This window comes from Trachurus japonicus, chromosome 22 (genome assembly GCF_045865225.1).
Source record: "Trachurus japonicus isolate A0001 chromosome 22, Traja_1.0".
NCBI classification, from domain to species: domain Eukaryota; kingdom Metazoa; phylum Chordata; class Actinopteri; order Carangiformes; family Carangidae; genus Trachurus; species Trachurus japonicus.
Window position 1 is genome coordinate 5,328,927 of NC_140928.1, and position 17,611 is coordinate 5,346,537.

Consider the following 17,611-nt stretch of genomic DNA (forward strand, 5'->3'; position numbering starts at 1 on the left):
AGCTCTGAGCAGCTCACAGCTCTGCTCTGCCGTTCTAAAAATAGCTTGCACCGACAATTAAAGGTAACAAACCTACTCCTAAAACTATAGGGATTATGGCAATGGGCCAATTTGCCAAAAATGTTGAACTATCCCTTTAAGATTTACCTAATAGCAGCAAATATGCAATATAGTGCATGCAAAGTTGTTAAGGATCTGATTGATTTGAACTGTTTTCTTTTGTTCCTGTCATTCTGCAGCTTGAAACAAACATGGCCGTCTTGTGAAAGTCTCCGCAGCACTGATCAATAAAAAAAATAAAAATGCAGGGAACGAAACCCCAGAATCAAAGTGATTCCAGAGACTAGAAATAGTTTGGAGCGTGACGTGACGACAGAAGATCTGAGATACATTTTAATGATAAGACACCGGCTGATTTGCTGGTGTCTTATTATGGATACTGCTGCAATAACAGAGCGTTTTCCGTCTGATGCCTTTACCAGCGGGATCTGTCGGCTCTGTGGAGGTTTAGTCGCTCTCTTTATGAAGCTCAAACTGGCACTTTCCCACTCAAAGAAAAAGTTTTTTTTTTTTTTCTTTTCCGGTTCAGCAGCAGCAGCAGCAGCAGCCGATATTTTGATTTCAGAGTGTTTTTGATTTACTGTGGAGTCCTGCTCTGAAACACACAGGAATCCCATCCCGTGTCTAATTGGCTGGATGGTATTTCCTCAGCACAGGAGGAGCGGGATTTTCTGAGAAGAGGAGGAGGAGGAAGAAGAAGAGGAGTAGATACCCCTAATGTAATGTGATGTAATGTAATGTAATGGGAGGGTCTCTACGGGAGGCTAAAAATATTCCCCCTCTGCTGTTTGTTTGCTTTACATTCGATAACAGACTCCAAAGCGTGGCTGCAGGAGTCTCATTCACACGCACAGAAGCCGCCACGCCCCCTAAACACACACACACACACACACACACACACACACATGATGCATCAACTGGTTTAGTGGGGAAACCAGCTCCCGTTACGGCTCCCAGTCCACTACTAAACCACTACAGTCTGGATTTACATGTCAGCTTTTTATTTAATCACTCTAACAACACGTCACCTGCTGCTGCTTAAAGCTCCTGCATGTAACGTTCAGGGACCTCTTGTTTTTATTAAAGACACTGCTGGTTGTCCGGTGATAATCAAAGATGATGTAATCACAGTTGCACTGTTATTCTAACAGACCGTTGTGATAAAACAGGCGTCTCATATCGTTTCTGCAGCGGCGATCCATCAGTTATAAACCGATGACGACGGACCAGTGAGTGGGATGAGAGAAATTAAACTGGAGATAATGCACATAAATGTCGAAATTGTGACTCATGTCAGTGAGATCTGGTGGAAAAGTTCAGCTGCAGGACTTTTCTGCTTTTCTCTTTTCTTTTCTTTTGTCATCCCATATATTTTCTCTTGAGCTGCTAAACTCACTCGAGGAACATAAATCTGCCTCATACATGTCACAGCTGTCACTCTGTGTACTTTGGTCCAGATAGATTCAGATTTTCTTGTGTTACAGGTTTAGAGGGATTGTGCATTTTCTTCTTGTACTCGGTTTCACTGTTACAAGTGTTTCACACACACATGACAACACACTCTGTTCTGACTCGTGGCTCCGTGTTGCAGGTCTGAGGAGCGTGTTTTCTCTTTTTGCCGTTGTGTTTTCTCTTTTTGTGTTGCGTTTTCTCTTTTTGCGTTGCGTTTTCTCTTTTTGCCGTTGTGTTTTCTGATTTGCCGTTGTGTTTTCTCTTTTTCTCTCAACTGTGCAGACTGTGCATTTTCTTCTTGTACTCGGTTTCACCGTTACAAGTGTTTCACACACATGACAACACACTCTATTCTGACTCGTGGCTCCGTGTTGCCGGTCTGAGGAGCGTGACTGCGGCTCTATCGGCCCGGCGTTTTAGCGCAACGGCAATTAGCTGCAGCAGGACACGCACCCCGGCACCACGGCACCACGGCCCTTCGGCGCTCAGACACCGATCTGAGGGAAAAAAGAAGAAGGAGGAGGAGGAGTGTGGGGGAGTAGGGGGGTCTAATTGTGTAATTGTATAATTTGCCCTCGCTGACGCCTGCGAGCACATAGGCAGATTTCATTACAGATTACACTGGGGCTCTTTGAAGGCGCACTGCCCCCGAGCGCCTGCGGGGACTCTAGGCAAACAGAGCCGGAGGAATGGCGGCCGCGGAGCAGCGTAGCGTGGCCACGGCGTCCGGCTCTCTGCTCTCCTGCCAGGGTAAACAAGGAGGCTGCATAGCTCAGGAGCACAGCACAGCACAGATTAGGCTCTGTTAACATTCCTCCCTTTCGACACACACACACACTGGCCTTTCACTCCACACAAGCTCCCGAGTGTGTACGCCACCACTTTCCACGCTGCAAAAAGTACAGATGACTTTTAATAAATCAAACTCATCGTGTGAGGGCCGATGATGATTTGACGGCCGACCTTTTCTTTTTTTGGGCTTATTTTTTTTTTGCTGGTGTGTTCGCTGCCTCACGGAGTTCAGAGCGTCCACATGGGGGAAAAAAAAACAACCGCCACACGATTACAAGTCAAAACAGGTGAAATACTTTTACTGACACATGCATGTGAGGAATTCATCATCACACATGAGGCCGGTTATTGCTCAGCTACTGATGCAGCGTTGGAGAGGATTCAAGGATATTCATTCATTCATTCATTCAACGTTTTGTTCGTATTGGAGGTTTTGTTTTAACCGTCCTGTTGTCCTTCTGGGTCAAATTGACCCAATCTGTTCCCTTCCTCCATCCTTCCTTCTTTCTTTCCTTCCCTTCTCTCTTCCTTCTTTTCACAATCCTTTTTCCCTTCCTTCCTTCTTTTGATCCAACTGACCCTCCATCTTTCTTTCCTTCCTTTTCCCCTTCCTTCTTTCCCTTCTTCCTTCCTAGAAAGAATCTGTTCCCTCCCTCCATCTTTCTTTCCTTCCTTTTTCTCTCCCTTCTTTCCATAATCCTTTTCCCCTCCCTCCATCCCTTCCTTTTTGACCCAATCTGTTCCCTCCCTCAATCTATCTTTCCTTCCTTTTTTCCTTCTTTCCCTTTGTCCTTCCTGCCTTCCTTCCTTTCTTCCCACCTTCCTTCCTTCCTTCTTTCCCTTTGTCCTTCCTGTCTTCCATCCTTCCTTCTTTCCCTTCCTTCTTCCTTCCTTGACCCATGTGGACAACAGGAGGGATGAGGTTTGATTGCTGCTGCATTTATAACTCTTTTCAGAACTTTTTAAACAGTTTCTGCACTTTATTTTGCATTGTTTTCAGCTCCTTCAACCTCTCAGATCACTTTGTGTGAAGGCCTGCGTCCTTTCCACCTGCTCCCTCAGTGGAGACGCCTCAGTCTTTCTCCTCTAATGAACAAAACAAAAGCACAAATCTGGTGTCAATCTCCCCGAACCGAGTCGATAGCATCGTTTCTACGCCGCCTCGTCTCGTCTCATCTCCGCTGCTGGGCGGGCGGCTGCGTACTGTATCTCTCTGCTCTGCTGTGTTTCCCTGGAGGGCCTGTATGTGTGTTGGAGACAGCTGAGCTCTGCGCTCTGGAGGTGCTGGAGAATGAGCTCATGACTGCAGCAGCTTGTCTGTCTTTGGTTTGTCTCCTCCTCTGAGTACACTCAGCTGTGGCCAGCAGCATCATTTCATCTGGCAGCTCCAGCGACAGCTCCGAGTGACTCAACTCCTCAAATCTCTCCTCTCTCTCCCTCTCTCTCTTCGTCTGGCTGTCAGTCAGCAAATGTTTTCTGCTCCCTCTCCCTCATTAACCGCCTCCGACTCTCTCTCTCGCCGTCTCCACATCTCACTTATTGTCCTCCCTGCGTGTGGATGCGTGCGGATGTTTCTTCCGCCGGCCGACGGGGGACGACTCTCTCCGTCTGGCTGTGTGGCTCGTCACATGGCTCCTTCCTGCTACAGCCGGCTAATTAGCGGTGGCTTAGCGGACATTAAGCAGCGATAGGGGTTTAGCGTTTCTGGGCTAATCCCTCTCCTTTTGGCCAGGAAATCGGAGCCTCGTATGTCATGAGGTAGACTTACATCCAGAGATTAAGTCTGGCAGTCTGAGGCTATTTACTGGCATTCAGGATGTCTGCTGCAGTAAGCCGCCACCACCGCTGACGCTTTTTCGCCACTTTGGCCTGTTTAGAAAACACTCCAGGCTTTCACCTCGGAGCAAAGCTGTGCATTCAACTCACATTCAGGATTTTTTTTTTTTTTTCCCCTACATCGCGGGCGTGAAGCTTATCCAGAGCGACTTACAGTACAAAGACGACAACAGGAAGCTTTCTGCTGCTTTTTTTGTTATACTCCTCCATAATCTCTGAGGATAAAAACATCAGCTAAACGCCTTAAGACAAAAAAAAAAGAAAATATGAATATGAGTCAAGATTACAGTTTTAATCCTGAAGAGAGCAGAATGAAGAGATTAAATGTTGAAAGCGATATCACCCCAACCAGAGACATTAACACGGACTCCTGCGTTTATTGAATAACTGAGGAGATTTCACAGCAGTAAAAACCAGAAAATATGAAGTGATAACTCCATTTGTAACTGAGACTTTATGGTTATATAATTTTTTTTTTTTCCAAGCTCACTCACTCACTCACTCACTCACGAAAACAGTTGCTGCATGCTTTTTGACAATCTGTTGTTGTCAGAGCTCAGTTTGCGTCCTGTCATCAGCAACAACTGTGGAGTTAAAATAGAGATTTCTGTCCTTGGCTCCAAACAGCTCATGTCCTCTTCTGAACAGGGGGCCTGCACCTTTATTTTGACAGTGACAGGAAATTAGTATTTTAACCTATTTATTGCACTCACCGCACTTTTTTGGGTATGTATGTCATTGATACTGTTGTATAAACTACGTGTGTAGGTACTGTACTGTATGTATGAACACGGCAGCTGTTTTTCCTGCGCTACTTGCCCAAGAAGAATTTCCCCTTTGGGACAAATAAAGTTGATTTGTCTTTGTCAAGACAAAGATATGAAACTCAGAGGGCTTTCACACCGACCTGGTTTGGTTCGGACTATCGTACTTTTCCCTTTAATCCGAACCAAATCTACAGGTGTGAAAGCTCGTTGATCCAAATCCCAACTAGGCTCCATGTTGATGCTGCTGGTAGCAACGCCATAACAGTGTAAGATTAAAGTTATGTTTTATGTGCAAAAGTTAAGGTTACATATGGGTTTAATGTATTGTTTTTTGAAGAATTGTTCATTATAGTGTTACCTAGGTCAGCTGTGAGACAACAGGGATTGTGAGGAAAAGAAGAAAAAGGAGAGCTAGGAGACTAGAAACGAGAAAGATGGCGGACTGTTAACCTGTGTTGTGTTGAGACTTTAGTAAAAGTTTGCAGTAAGAACACACTTTTTTTGGTGTGAAACCAGAACCAACCGGATCGAATATAGATAATAGAGCAGAAACATGAACCTTGGTTTGGACTTTCAGGTGAGAAAACGTCCTAAATCAATAAATAAGTCATGGTTGCAGTGGTTTTTAGCAGTCGTATTTGCATTTTCATTTTGCAGGATGTTTTCTATCCTTAGCTCATCTTTTCAAATATCACAAAAGGACGAGGTGAAACATTAACACGACATCTGGCTTGGGGTTTTTTTTTTCACTCCATTTGGACGTAGCTTTTGTAGTGACGTTTTCAAAAGAGCCTTTGATTTGGGCTCAGCGTCCGCCTGTCACTCCGTCACAGAAACAGTTCCACATTTTCGCTGCTGGCGCCGATCGAGTGCCGAGCGGAGTTAAAGGTTCTGGGATTTAGTTCAAGATATCATGGGCTGTTTGACACTGCTGGCATGTTTCTGGCAGTTTTTCAGCCTTGCAGTCCACACACACACAGTCAAGATGTAGACTCGTCTAATCGGATCTGTCTCCTTTGAACTGCGGAGAACTGTCAAAATATGCAAATGGTTATATAATTCACTGGAAAGTTGAGTGTTTTGGATTTGTATCCGTGCATCCATCTCTCTCTTTCTCTCTCTTTTAGTTTCCCCCGTCTGGCTTCCTGTTGTCTCCCTCACTTCACTTCCCTCCGCATCATCTCCTCCTCTCTCACCGAATTTCCATCATTTCACGTCTCTTGTTTTTCTCACCTTCCTGCCTTAATGCTACAACAAAGGCAGCGCAGCGTGGCGTCTGGCTGGTCGAGGCGGAGACGCTCTCCTCCGTTTCCCTGGAGCTGCGCTACCTGACAGAACAGAGCGAGGGAAGGAGGCGTGTACGCAGACAGAAGCAGCAGCCGTCCCTCGTCGCTCTTTGTTCACCTGCACCTGAACCCCGCGTGTCTCCGAGTGCCAACGCAGCTCGCTCACATCACATCACAGCAGCGAGAGGGGGCTGCTACCCGCCGGAGAACCAGCAACGCACCGGCGGCGTTTGATGTGAGCGACGGTGGCGTTTAGCTTTTTAACGCTCCGGGGAGAAGGTTTAATGTTGAGCGCAGTAAAGACAGAAGAGCTGCGTAACTCCAATCACAGACATGAGACTCAAGACGGCACTGGAATCAGCTGCATTAATCCAATAGTTGTCACCAAGTTGCCTGAAGAAGCAACTTTTTATTTCCTCTGTCTCGACAAGCGAAACGAGCACAAAGTCTAAAATGCAGATGAACTGTTGCACTTTTCACTCGCTTATCAAGTTTAGCTAATAATCCAGAGAAAGTGGGAAACATAAAGACTTCATAAAGACTCAGACGCCTGTAATCTTTGCAATAACCGTCATATTTTGTTTGGAATAAAAAGAAATGTGCACTGAACGATTTGTAGATTTCAAGCTGTTGCTCAGTCAGTTAAGTTCACGCTGCTTGTGCATCACACTGATCCTGCTCTCTAATAAAAATCTGTTTCATCCAGTCGATGGATTCGATATTAAAATGTCTCATATTGGAATCAAATCTGCCAACGGGAATAAAAAGTAAAAGTTGCACAATATAACTTTAAAGAGATAGTTCAACATTTTGGCAAATTGGCCCATTGCCATAATCCCTTTAGTCATAGCAGGAGGTTCGTTACCTTTAATTGTCAGTGCAAGCTATTTTTATAACGGCGGAGCAGAGCCGCAAGCTGCTCAGAGCTACACTACGGAGGCTAATGGGATTTCTTGGTTTCCTTCATCAAACTCATCAAATACACAATCCAACAACTCCAAAACAAGTTGTTTTAGAGGTAAATACAGAGACTGCTTGCTGAAAAACTGTCCCTGAAGGCAACACGCATCAGCGGTTTTGCATGAATTTACCTCTAAAACAACTCTGTCTGGTAACGTTCTGTTCTTATCTCATAGCGTGGTGAATGTGCGGGTCACGACTTGTCCACCAGAGCGTTTTGGAGTTGTTGGATTGTGTATTTGATGAGTTTGATGAGGGAAACCAAGAAATCCCATGAGCCTCCGTAGCGTAGCTCTGAGCAGCTCGCGGCTCTGCTCCGCCGTTCTAAAAATAGCTTGCACCGACAATTAAAGGTAACGAACCTACTGCTATGACTATAGCGATTATGGCAATGGGCCACTTTGCCAAAATGTTGAACTATCCCTTTAAAACAAAGCTGTGTCTTCTTAACCCAGACCCATTAACAGCAGTTAACACCTCCCACCTCCAGCAATGTGTGTGTGTGTGTGTGTGTGGCAGGTGTTGCTTGTTAAGCTGGATGACATGTTTCGTGCTGCCTTCACAGACCTCAGGTTGTGTTTTTGACAGGACACACACACAGAGTGAGTGTTGCTGTGCGACTGGAGCTTTGCTTTGTTTTCTGTGTGATTTTAACTGACAAATTTTGATTGATGAGGAAAAATAATGGAACTTTCTACGTTTTCCTTTCAGCTCCTAATCGTGTCTCATTCATTCATTCACTCATTCATTCTTGTTTTATCATGAGCTCATAACACTGTCACACTTCAGTCTGACTCTTTCAGCTGTGTGGTGTGCGGTTAAAGAAGAATAATTAAGAATTCACCATTTGCATTACCTGCATCTTCTGGATCTTCTTCATAGTCTTCATCATCACCAGACGACAGAGAATCTTCAAAAAGAGGAGACAAACAAACAGAGACGAATTAATATTCATATTGAAAACAAAAACAGACAAACTGCTCTCTTTGGTCTGAACAGTTTGTGTCTTTATTCCTCAGACGACTTGAACCGTGTCAGCCATCAGATAACGGCATCTGGAAACTTTGTACAACAGTGTTTATTTTAGGAAAAAAGGAAAAATAAAGAGAGAAAAGAAAGTAAAAACAAAAAGCAGGAATTCTGTGCATGTTAAATGCCCGGTGGAGATTAAATGGTGTGTGTTCAAAAACAAGTACGATTAGACTAAAAAACTGCACACACAGAAACACACACACTCTGCACATGTATGCATGAATGCATGTTGAAAGTGACTCCGCTCATTGAGAAACTCATGAATGAGTCCACAGTTCTCGGCAGCGGCGGCGGCTCGCTCAGATACTACAACCCAAACATTTCCACAGACGCTACAAATGAGAGGGTCATTAGTGCTGCTGCTGCCACACGCTCATGCAAGTGTGTGTGTGTGTGTGTGTGTGAGCACATGTGTCGGATACACACACACATACACACTGAGATACACATAGAAAAACAACTGTTCCTCGTTTCTATCTTTGCAGAGTGCGCTGACGCTAACGCTCGCTAACAGTTAGCGTGTCGGATGACGTCTAATTACGTCTCGGCTGCAGATACCACTGTTTGGTTTTTCGCTGTATCACACGTTTTTTCGCGGCTGCTCTGTAATTATTTTCCATCTGACCTTGAAGTGCTCTGGTTCAGTTCCACGGGTCTTGTTAATGAGAGCCAGCTGTTACCTTGACAACCCCCCCCCCAACTCCGAGCTAAAACTGCTCCTGAAAATCCTGACACAAGTAGGTTTAGTCAAAGTCCTTCTAGGCAATATAGAACGTCTCTGGTTTAGTTTTCTTTTCTGTAATCCAGCACGTCAGTCCACGACTGAGCTTGAATATTAACCAAACTTTGTGTATGAAAACAAAGCAATCAATGCGTTTTAACCAACTATGAACAGATTATGTGAATTAGCAAACAATAAGCAGCATTAAACATGAAAGTAAGTTTGGAAACTCTTCTCTTTGCTTTGTTAGCTGTTAGTTATGATTAGGAGAAAACCAAGAAACCAGTTTTTCGACTAGAGACCAAGCAGACTGTCAATCTGAACGCAAAGTTAGGACGTCTGAAATCATTTTAAAATGCTCAGAATAAAACTTTCTCAGATGAATTTGGCAAATATCAACAGATAAATGAACAATTGACATGTGAATACTGGATTATACATATATAATATACATTTTTCCATTTAATGGCGTCTTTAAATCTGATTTAAGCTTAATTTGCACACGGCCCAATTCTCTTAAACACATTGAGGAGTTTCAACATTTCATTTTCATGCACTTCAGCGTGTAGATAACTTCTTTCATCTCCTCACATTACAGCTTCTTGTTTCCAACACGTGCACCGTGTGTGTGTGTGTGTGTGTGTGTGTACACACTACGATCTGGCTGCTTTCCCTCTGGTCTGGACACCGTCCAGGTGCTAAATCTGATACTGCTCCTAAATATCTGACACCTTACTCAAATATTTGAGGAAAAACACAATAGTCCGTGTGTGTGTGTGTGTGTGTGTGTGTTTAAGACGGAGCTGAGGAGTGGAGGGAGGAGGAGGACGGGCGGTTTCCACAGGATATTGCTGCCACATACTGTAAAAAGGTTCAGACTTTATAGGTAATTTAAACACGTACTGAGTGTTAAAATGATACAAAAACGTCTGACAACGGGCTGCGACGAATTCACTTCCTGTGTGGTTTCTGCCACTGAAACACGCCGAGCCGGGACGAGAAAAAAACGAGCCGGGCCGAGCTGGAAGCCAGAGCAGTTATCTCACCTCCGCTTTTTTGCACTTGTTTAAAGCCCCAGTGTGTAACTTATTTGGCTTTTTATTAGCAAAAATCAAATATGTCTTTCATAAATACGTATTTCACTGAAGTGGAATCACACCCGCATACAAATGAAAGCTTTCTCGTACCTTAGAATGAGTTGTTACAAGTCGTTACAAATAAATAAGTGGGCGACGCACCGAACCGAGGCGGCCATGTTGCATCGCCATTTTTTACGTTGAGTGGCAGCGTGACCGTAGGTAACCACGGAAACTCAGCGGAGCTGTCGGCTCGGCCTGTTAAAACTGTCACCACTGTGTAGTGTGAGGAAGGACGGAGGCACTGGTGTTGCATTCAGGTGCAGTCAGGCAGACGGCCGTCGGCAAACCAACCGGATGTCATTTTACTCAACGAGAGAAAGACGGTAAAACGTGGGTCAGGTAAACAATACCACATCACCATGACAACATATTGTCACGCCTGTATTGTTTTGCCTCATGCTGGCGGACCACTTGTTTACATAGACGCTTGTTTATCCTGTTACATGCAGCGTCTGTTGTCTGTCTGACGTCTGCCCGATTTCACGTGAATGCAACATCAAGAATACATTCCGATATGCAACCGCACCGCTAGATGGGGGTAATTCCTACACATTATACCTTTAAAAGAAAACTAAATCTGATTTAACAAGCTGAGCACGGCTCGGAAAGATGGATGGTCTGTTCCCCTTTAAATCAGCGATGTGTGTGTGTGTGTGTGTCCTCCTGCAGTCTGGAGCTGATATGTGGGTCCATGAGGAGACGCTGTCCACGTCTGATCAGTCCTGGAAAAGGCCATTTTCTTCCCGGCTTCCAGCCAAACACATGCCTCTGTGTGTGTGTGTGTGTGTGTGTGTGTGTGTGCGGCGGCGGGTTGAGAGTGAGTGAACTCTCTCATTTCTTGCCACCCCATCTGTTTTCAATGATGAAATGTTTTGTGCTAATTGCTTTCTAATTAGTTGTCAATAACACTTTCAGCTGGTGTCCATGAGCTTTACGGGAAAACGCCGCCCGACTCTTGAGCTGCTGCTCCCTCCTCCCCCTCTCCCTCCTGCCTAACCCTCCTCACCCCCCCTCACCACCCCCTTCTTCCCTATTAGAGCTCATTCTGCATCTCACACTTGTTGAAACCGTTCCCTTCGTACGATAATTAATTTCACCTTCGACTGTGCATCAGGAGGAGGGATCAGTGTGAAACCTGGCCGGGTGTCAGCCGCTGAGTCTGTACCGGTGTGTGTCTGTGTGTAGCTCGGCAGGTCGCTAACTGGAAGCTAAAGCCGAGCAGGCAGGAGGAAGAAATAATAAAAGTTTAATCCTGAGCAAAGTTTTCATTGTTTTTCTGTCACGTCTCGTGTCTTCTGATAGGAGACACTTTGATTCTCACTTGTCCGTCCGTCAGTTGGGTAGAAAAACTACGAGGCGGCTTATAGTTTTCCAGTTCTATCAGAGCTGTTATTCAAGTATCTTCAAGTATCTTTAAAAAAAAAACGAAGACGTCCCTGATTTAAAGTTCACCTCTTCAGAAAATGTGATTTATTTATCATTTAATCTCTCTGCATATGTTCACCTTGCATCCTGCAGCATTTATGCATCACGCTAGAAATATTGTCTTTGTTTTAGTTGTGAATCAATATCATAACCATCATGCATGAAGAGCTGCAAGCACACAACGTTTCCCGCCTCGCGACACTTTACTTAGAAGTAACTTCCTCTCACCTGTCACCCTGATGGTGTAGTTACTGAGCAGCGTGTTGCTGTGTGCGAGGCGACACGAGTACACGCCCGAGTCCTCGTACGACACGTTGATGATGTGCAGCATCCTCTGACCGAGCCGCGTCCGGTTGCTAGGCGCCAGCCCTATGCCGTCTTTGAACCAGACGACGGGCTCCGAGTGGTCTTCAAGGTCGCATGACATATCCAGTGTGTCCCCCATGCCCAGGACATAGTCCTCCAGGAAGGCTGTCTCGCTGGACACAGAGTCTGTAAGGAAAAAAAAAGAAGAAGAAGAATAAGACGGTGGTTTGTGAAAAAAGATGTTTCATTTTTAAAGGGATAGTTCAACATTTTGGCAAATTGGCCCATTGCCATAAGCGCTATAGTCTTAGGACTCTGTCTCGTAACGTTCTGTTATTATCTCATAGCGTGGTGAATGTGAAGGTCACAACTTGTCCACCAGAGCGTTTTGGAGTTGTTGGATTGTGTATTTGATGAGTTTGATGAGGGAAACCAAGAAATCCCATGAGCCTCCATAGCGTAGCTCTGAGCAGCTTGCGGCTCTGCTCCGCCGCTCTAAAAATAGCTTGCACCGACAATTAAAGGTAACAAACCTACTGCTATGATTATAGGGATTATGGCAATGGGTGAAATTGCCAAAATGTTGATCTATCCTTTTAACAGAAAGCAAGACAGACACGTTCATGCTGATTTTAAGTTGGAGCTGCACAAGTGACCACACTGACCCTCTGGAGAGCTTTCAGCTAATCTACCACTGGAAATATGAAGGGTGCAATTTTTTATTCCAGCATCAAGAAGACGAAGACGAGGAAGACGAAGACGAGGAAGAGGAGGACAGATGTGGGCTGTGTGGAGACCCCCCCCCCCCTCCTCCTTCAACCTTCCATGTCAAACACCAGCTCATTTACTCCAGACCTCCGTGTGCCAGCAGCTCGGTCTGCGCCGCGGAAAAACCAACATGTTTACTGGCTGGGCAGAGGATGCCGACCTCGGCCGAGGAGGACGGAGCAGAGATGGAGGGACACGACGTCTGGATTTTAAAATAAACACTGGCTCCCTTTGTGTGTCCGTCCGTCCGCCCCGTCCCTCCATCAGAGGTGTCTCCTCATCCTCGACCTCAATTACACATCAGCGCCATCAGGGAGAGGCACCGCACACACACACACACAAGACAACCTCCTGCAGGCTCTGGTCTGTTTGGCAACCGTTCAAATGAAGGACACACACACAAGGACACTTGTGAGCACACAAACGCCTGCATACTTTCACATATGCAGGAGCGCGGGCGGCCGCAGCCTTTGAATGGAGCTGCTTGGGCAACAGAGTACACAACACGCACTTGTTCGCACGCACAAACGCACACCCACCCACCATGGGAAAGACTGAATGAGGTGTGTTAAGAGCGTGATTTATGATGGCAAACACACCCACTGTTGACCCGCTGAGAGGAGCAGCAGCAGCAGCGTCACAGAGACTCGCTGACAGGCGGCCGACGTGAACGCAGCTTCGAGACCGAGATTAGAAAATTGGAGTTGAGAGGGAAAGTTGAAATCAGCGGCGGCCCCAGACGAGACAGTCTTCACGGGGAATGCATAATAGGTGATCTAAATTATAGATGTGTTTCTCCAGAGCGAGGCGGGCGGCGGCTGCTGCTGCTGCAGACAGATGGAGGAGAACCAGCAGGTAGCGTCACCAAAAAGTCACATTTAGTTTAAGGATTTTGCACATGCAACACTGCAGATAGCTAGAATCCTCCCACACCTGGAGACAATAGAACGAATCGCCTTGTTGTTTACAACTACTTCCGGGTAGAAAACCAGCATGAGAACAATAGTGATGGACGAGAGTTCCACTCTATCTAATTTTTCATGTCACCATCGCCATTTAGACTAATCTGATGTTTATAAAGTTTATAAAACCAATGATTGGACAAACGTTACTATTTACGTGTGCACATTTTTGTAATTAGTCATGGTTATCAGAGATTAGCTGGGCTAACGGCTAGCTACCTGTTTAACTTTAATAACTCAGTGACTCAATAAACAGTCCATGAAAAAATATTTTCTCCAGCGGATATCTACAACATGATTGAGCTAACTGGAGTATAGTTTCATGTCATGTCCGACAACGGGAGGGTTTTAACAGCTGACGTCCTGATGTTAGCTTAGCTGCCGCCATTAGCTTAGCTACCGCCGTTAGCTGTCCCTGTCAACTGAGCCACTGATGCTTTCTAGACACCGTGATTCCCCCAAACTGAATAAATACAACACATAACAACACAAAACACACACACAGAAATAGTAATGTTTCTTCAATCATTTCAGATTTATCTAAACAGTGATAGGGTGTGAAAAATATGATATATATAGCTACTGTTACCACTGTTCTCATTCAGATTACGTGCTGGTTTTCTACCCGGAAGTAGTTGTAAACAACAAGGCGATTCTATAAAAAAACAACAAAATAAGGACTGAAAATCCAAGCGTGAAGTCCTGCTGTGCTCCGGTGAAAAGAACCCAGCGTGCAACAACATGTATGTAGTGAAACACACATGAGTGAGCTGTGTGAAGTGAGGAACTCCCTCCCAAAGTGAAGTGAATGGATGAGTTGTGAATTGTTTTCTCTGCCTTATTACAGCCAGCGATGTTAAATCAATAATGTGTTTAACATAACTGAGCAGCAGCAGCAGCTTCCCTCCGGCTTTGACAACGATATTTACAACACTTCTTTTTTTCTACTCCCCCCCAAAAAACAAAAAGACCCATTCAGGAAAAAAAAAAAAAAAAAGTAGAAAAACACCGAGGCGACGGTGCAGAGAACATAAATCCAAACCCAGCATGAATGACTCTTTGCTACTTTGCTGTATTACTTATGGCCTTATGTGAAAGAAAGGGAAGAAGAAAAAATGGGTCTTAGAATATCTTCAGGTCTTAAACATGGGGAACTGGGCTTTATGAGGTAGATATAATAATCTCCAGAGACTCATAGCTCACTTTGGCTTTATGGGGCCTGAACGCTCGAGCACAACCTCCTCCTGGCAGCTCTGAACGCAGCCTCCACTGGAGCTGCTCCTTTGTATTATAGGCACATATTTCCTGTTTAAAGTGTTACTTCACCCAAATGTCTCACTTACACATAATAGCATCAAACCACGGAGATTTACCACGTGTTAAATTTCTCTCTCCTTCTTCTTTCGGTATCAGGTGAACTAGTCCTTTAAATATCAACCTGTATTCTGAGTGTATTTGTGCCATTTAAAACAAGTATATCTTTCAAAATGTGACATTACAGCTAATTAAATTAGGATTTATTAACAATGCAGAACAATGCAGTGTATTTTTTTCTGATCTTGTTGCAGAAAGAAATTGTTTTCCTTTGATCCAGAGAGAAAAACAGATATGAGGAATATTTGTGCTCCGCTTGGATGTTAACGCTGCCGGAGGCTAAACAAATGCAATTTACGGAAAGAACAAAAACAAAACAAAGATATAAACCTCATTCATTAATATATACATATATATTTTAAAAAATCAATTTCTCAGGTGTCACACAAAAGAGCAAAGCCTCCTTTTTCTGGTCACCGTCACTGACAAAATATCTGTTTCTGCTTCAGATCCTGCACTTTGAAATGTAGATTTGAATGTGAGTGTAAAAAAAAAAAAAAAAAAAAGCTGTTCTGAATAAAAGTGGATTTGGTTTGAAAGGCTTCACTGTGTGGCACCGCACAACCTTTCAGGACAGATTTAGTGGAGACTGTAGCGGCCTTGTTACAAGCTTTCAGAGGGTGTGGGGATGTGTGTGTGTGTGTGGGGAGGTGGTGGGGGCGAACCCTGTGTTCGTGAGGTCACAGGTTTGATCACCTTGACAGGAGACAGTTCTTTGAAATGGGCTCATGTGAGTGCGTCACACAGAAATATGTAAAACAAGGAAGAGGAATTCCTAATTAGCTCATCATGAGTACTTTAAATTCCTGAAAAAAGAAAAAATGTGTGGTTGTGGACTGTAGTTGTTTCCAGGTGAGAATATGAGGAAGAGTCAAGATGTAATGAGAAGAAGTACAGGGTGAAATCAAAATGGGAGTCCTGGGATGACTGGAATTAGGATTTCCATGAACCTTAAAGGTGCTTATGTAATCTAGAGGTAGATGTTTGTATTAAAGCTCCATACAGTATAAAGGGAGATGTTTGTATTAAAGCTCCATACAGTATAAAGGTAGATGTTTGTGTTAAAGTTCCATACAGTATAAAGGTAGATGTCCATGTGTAGTGTGATTATAAAGCAGCTCTAGGTTCTATATTAATACTGTGAAAGTATCAAAGCCTCAGTCCAAAGAGAAATACACACAGCCTGTATTCAGAAACTGAGCCTTAAAACCAGCCGCCAGGACTTCCTGTCACTTTGTGATGTCACAACTAAGCAGTCACCAAACAAGCTCCGCCCACCACCACTTGGACCCACCATCTAACAACTTGCAGGCCTTGGTTTCTCTGATTGTTTTATTTTATTCTGAAATCTGCTCTATGTTTTTAAATTGGATCACGCAGATCAGCCAATTAAAGGAGAGGCTCAGAGCCTCCTCTCTTCTGATTGGCTGACACCAACCTGTTGTTAATAGAGCTCCAGAGAGAAGCTCAAGAGAGGAGATGGAAAGCAACAGAGATGGTTTTTGCTTCTTAAAACTACAGATATAACTTATGATTAAATCAAAACTTTAGATAAAACACAACAACAGTGTAAAATGTTGGATTTTCATGTTCATGTTTTTTCAGTTTTGAAATGTGCATCTGTATGACCTGTTGAATCTACATCCAGGTTTACCATCACCTGGTTGCTAAGGTGCATGCTTTTTTCCCCCTTGAATGCTAAAACCACATCTGGAGGTTCACACAGCTGCTTTGCATATCTCATACAGCAGTTGAAATCAACAAACAACGAGTCTGTGCTGTTTTTGTCGCCACATGCAAAGTGATGATTCAGACTCAACTGAACCTTTTTAATCTGATTAATACTAACAGTCCTTCAGTTGTGGAAAAGCAGATGCTTTTAAAGATGTTTATTCACTCAAGAAGATTCATTACTCTATTTAAGGTTTTATAAGGGGAGGTACAAATGCAATTTTTTTTTTTACTGTCAACGCTAATTATCTAATGAAAAAAACCTCTGAAGGGGATATTTTATACCAATGCACGGCTATAAAAGTCTCAAATACAAAGTTTTAAGTGCTGAAAATGTGTCTGTGTCGAAACCTCTTTAAAAATCACTTTGCGAAGAAGCAACTAAATGAACAAAGAAAACAGGAAAATAAAAAGAACCTGCATCTAATTAGCAGCGGGGCCACATGTCAGATACTGAATCACAGCAGATATTCGTCTTCCTCCCCCTCCTCTTCCTCTTCGCTGTTGCTTCACCAGGAGACGGTTCCTGTAGGTGTTTTTCTACCGCCGGGATTTAAAAAAAAAAAAAAAAAAAAGGAACAACACTAATTCAAAGGCTTCGTCTGGGATCATTTGTCATTTTAAATCTTTTTGTCTTTGCGTTCTTTATTCTCCCTGAGCCACTTGATGACAGACCTGTTTGATATAAAAAGCGCTTCATGAATAAATCAGACCTGAAGTGGTTCTGACGCAGCAGATAAATGAAAACCGCCGCCGTGCCGCTGCTGCTGCTGCTCCGGTGGCGTCCAACTCCACATCAACATCTAGACGCTCCTGCTGTTTCCTCGTCCGGTGCGGCATATGTGGGCTATCGGCTGCCTGGAGTGTGTGTGAAAGTGTGTGTGTGTGTGTCTGTGTCTGTGTGTTACAGTATGTGTCTCACCGGAACCTGCAGACAGGGGCCAGCTGGAAGCAATGTGTGATATGTACTTTTTGGAGCATGTGTGTGTAAATGTGAACG

The 17,611-nt window shown here is 44.2% G+C and overlaps 1 protein-coding gene across 8 annotated transcripts in view; it reads right to left on the reverse strand.

Moving 5' to 3' along the window:
- fgfr3 (fibroblast growth factor receptor 3) overlaps nucleotides 1–17,611 on the reverse strand; it is an 84,600-nt gene that overhangs the window by 46,834 nt on the left and 20,155 nt on the right. For 6 of the 8 annotated variants that reach the window (XM_085766910.1, XM_085766907.1, XM_085766908.1 and 3 more), the window contains exons 2-3: nucleotides 11,699–11,962; nucleotides 7,998–8,063 (exon numbers count right to left, since the gene is read on the reverse strand). In XM_085766910.1, coding sequence (XP_085623036.1) covers nucleotides 7,998–8,063; nucleotides 11,699–11,962 — 330 coding nt within the window. The remainder of the gene's footprint in view (nucleotides 1–7,997; nucleotides 8,064–11,698; nucleotides 11,963–17,611) is intronic. The other 2 variants (XM_085766911.1, XM_085766912.1) reach the window with 1 other exon arrangement.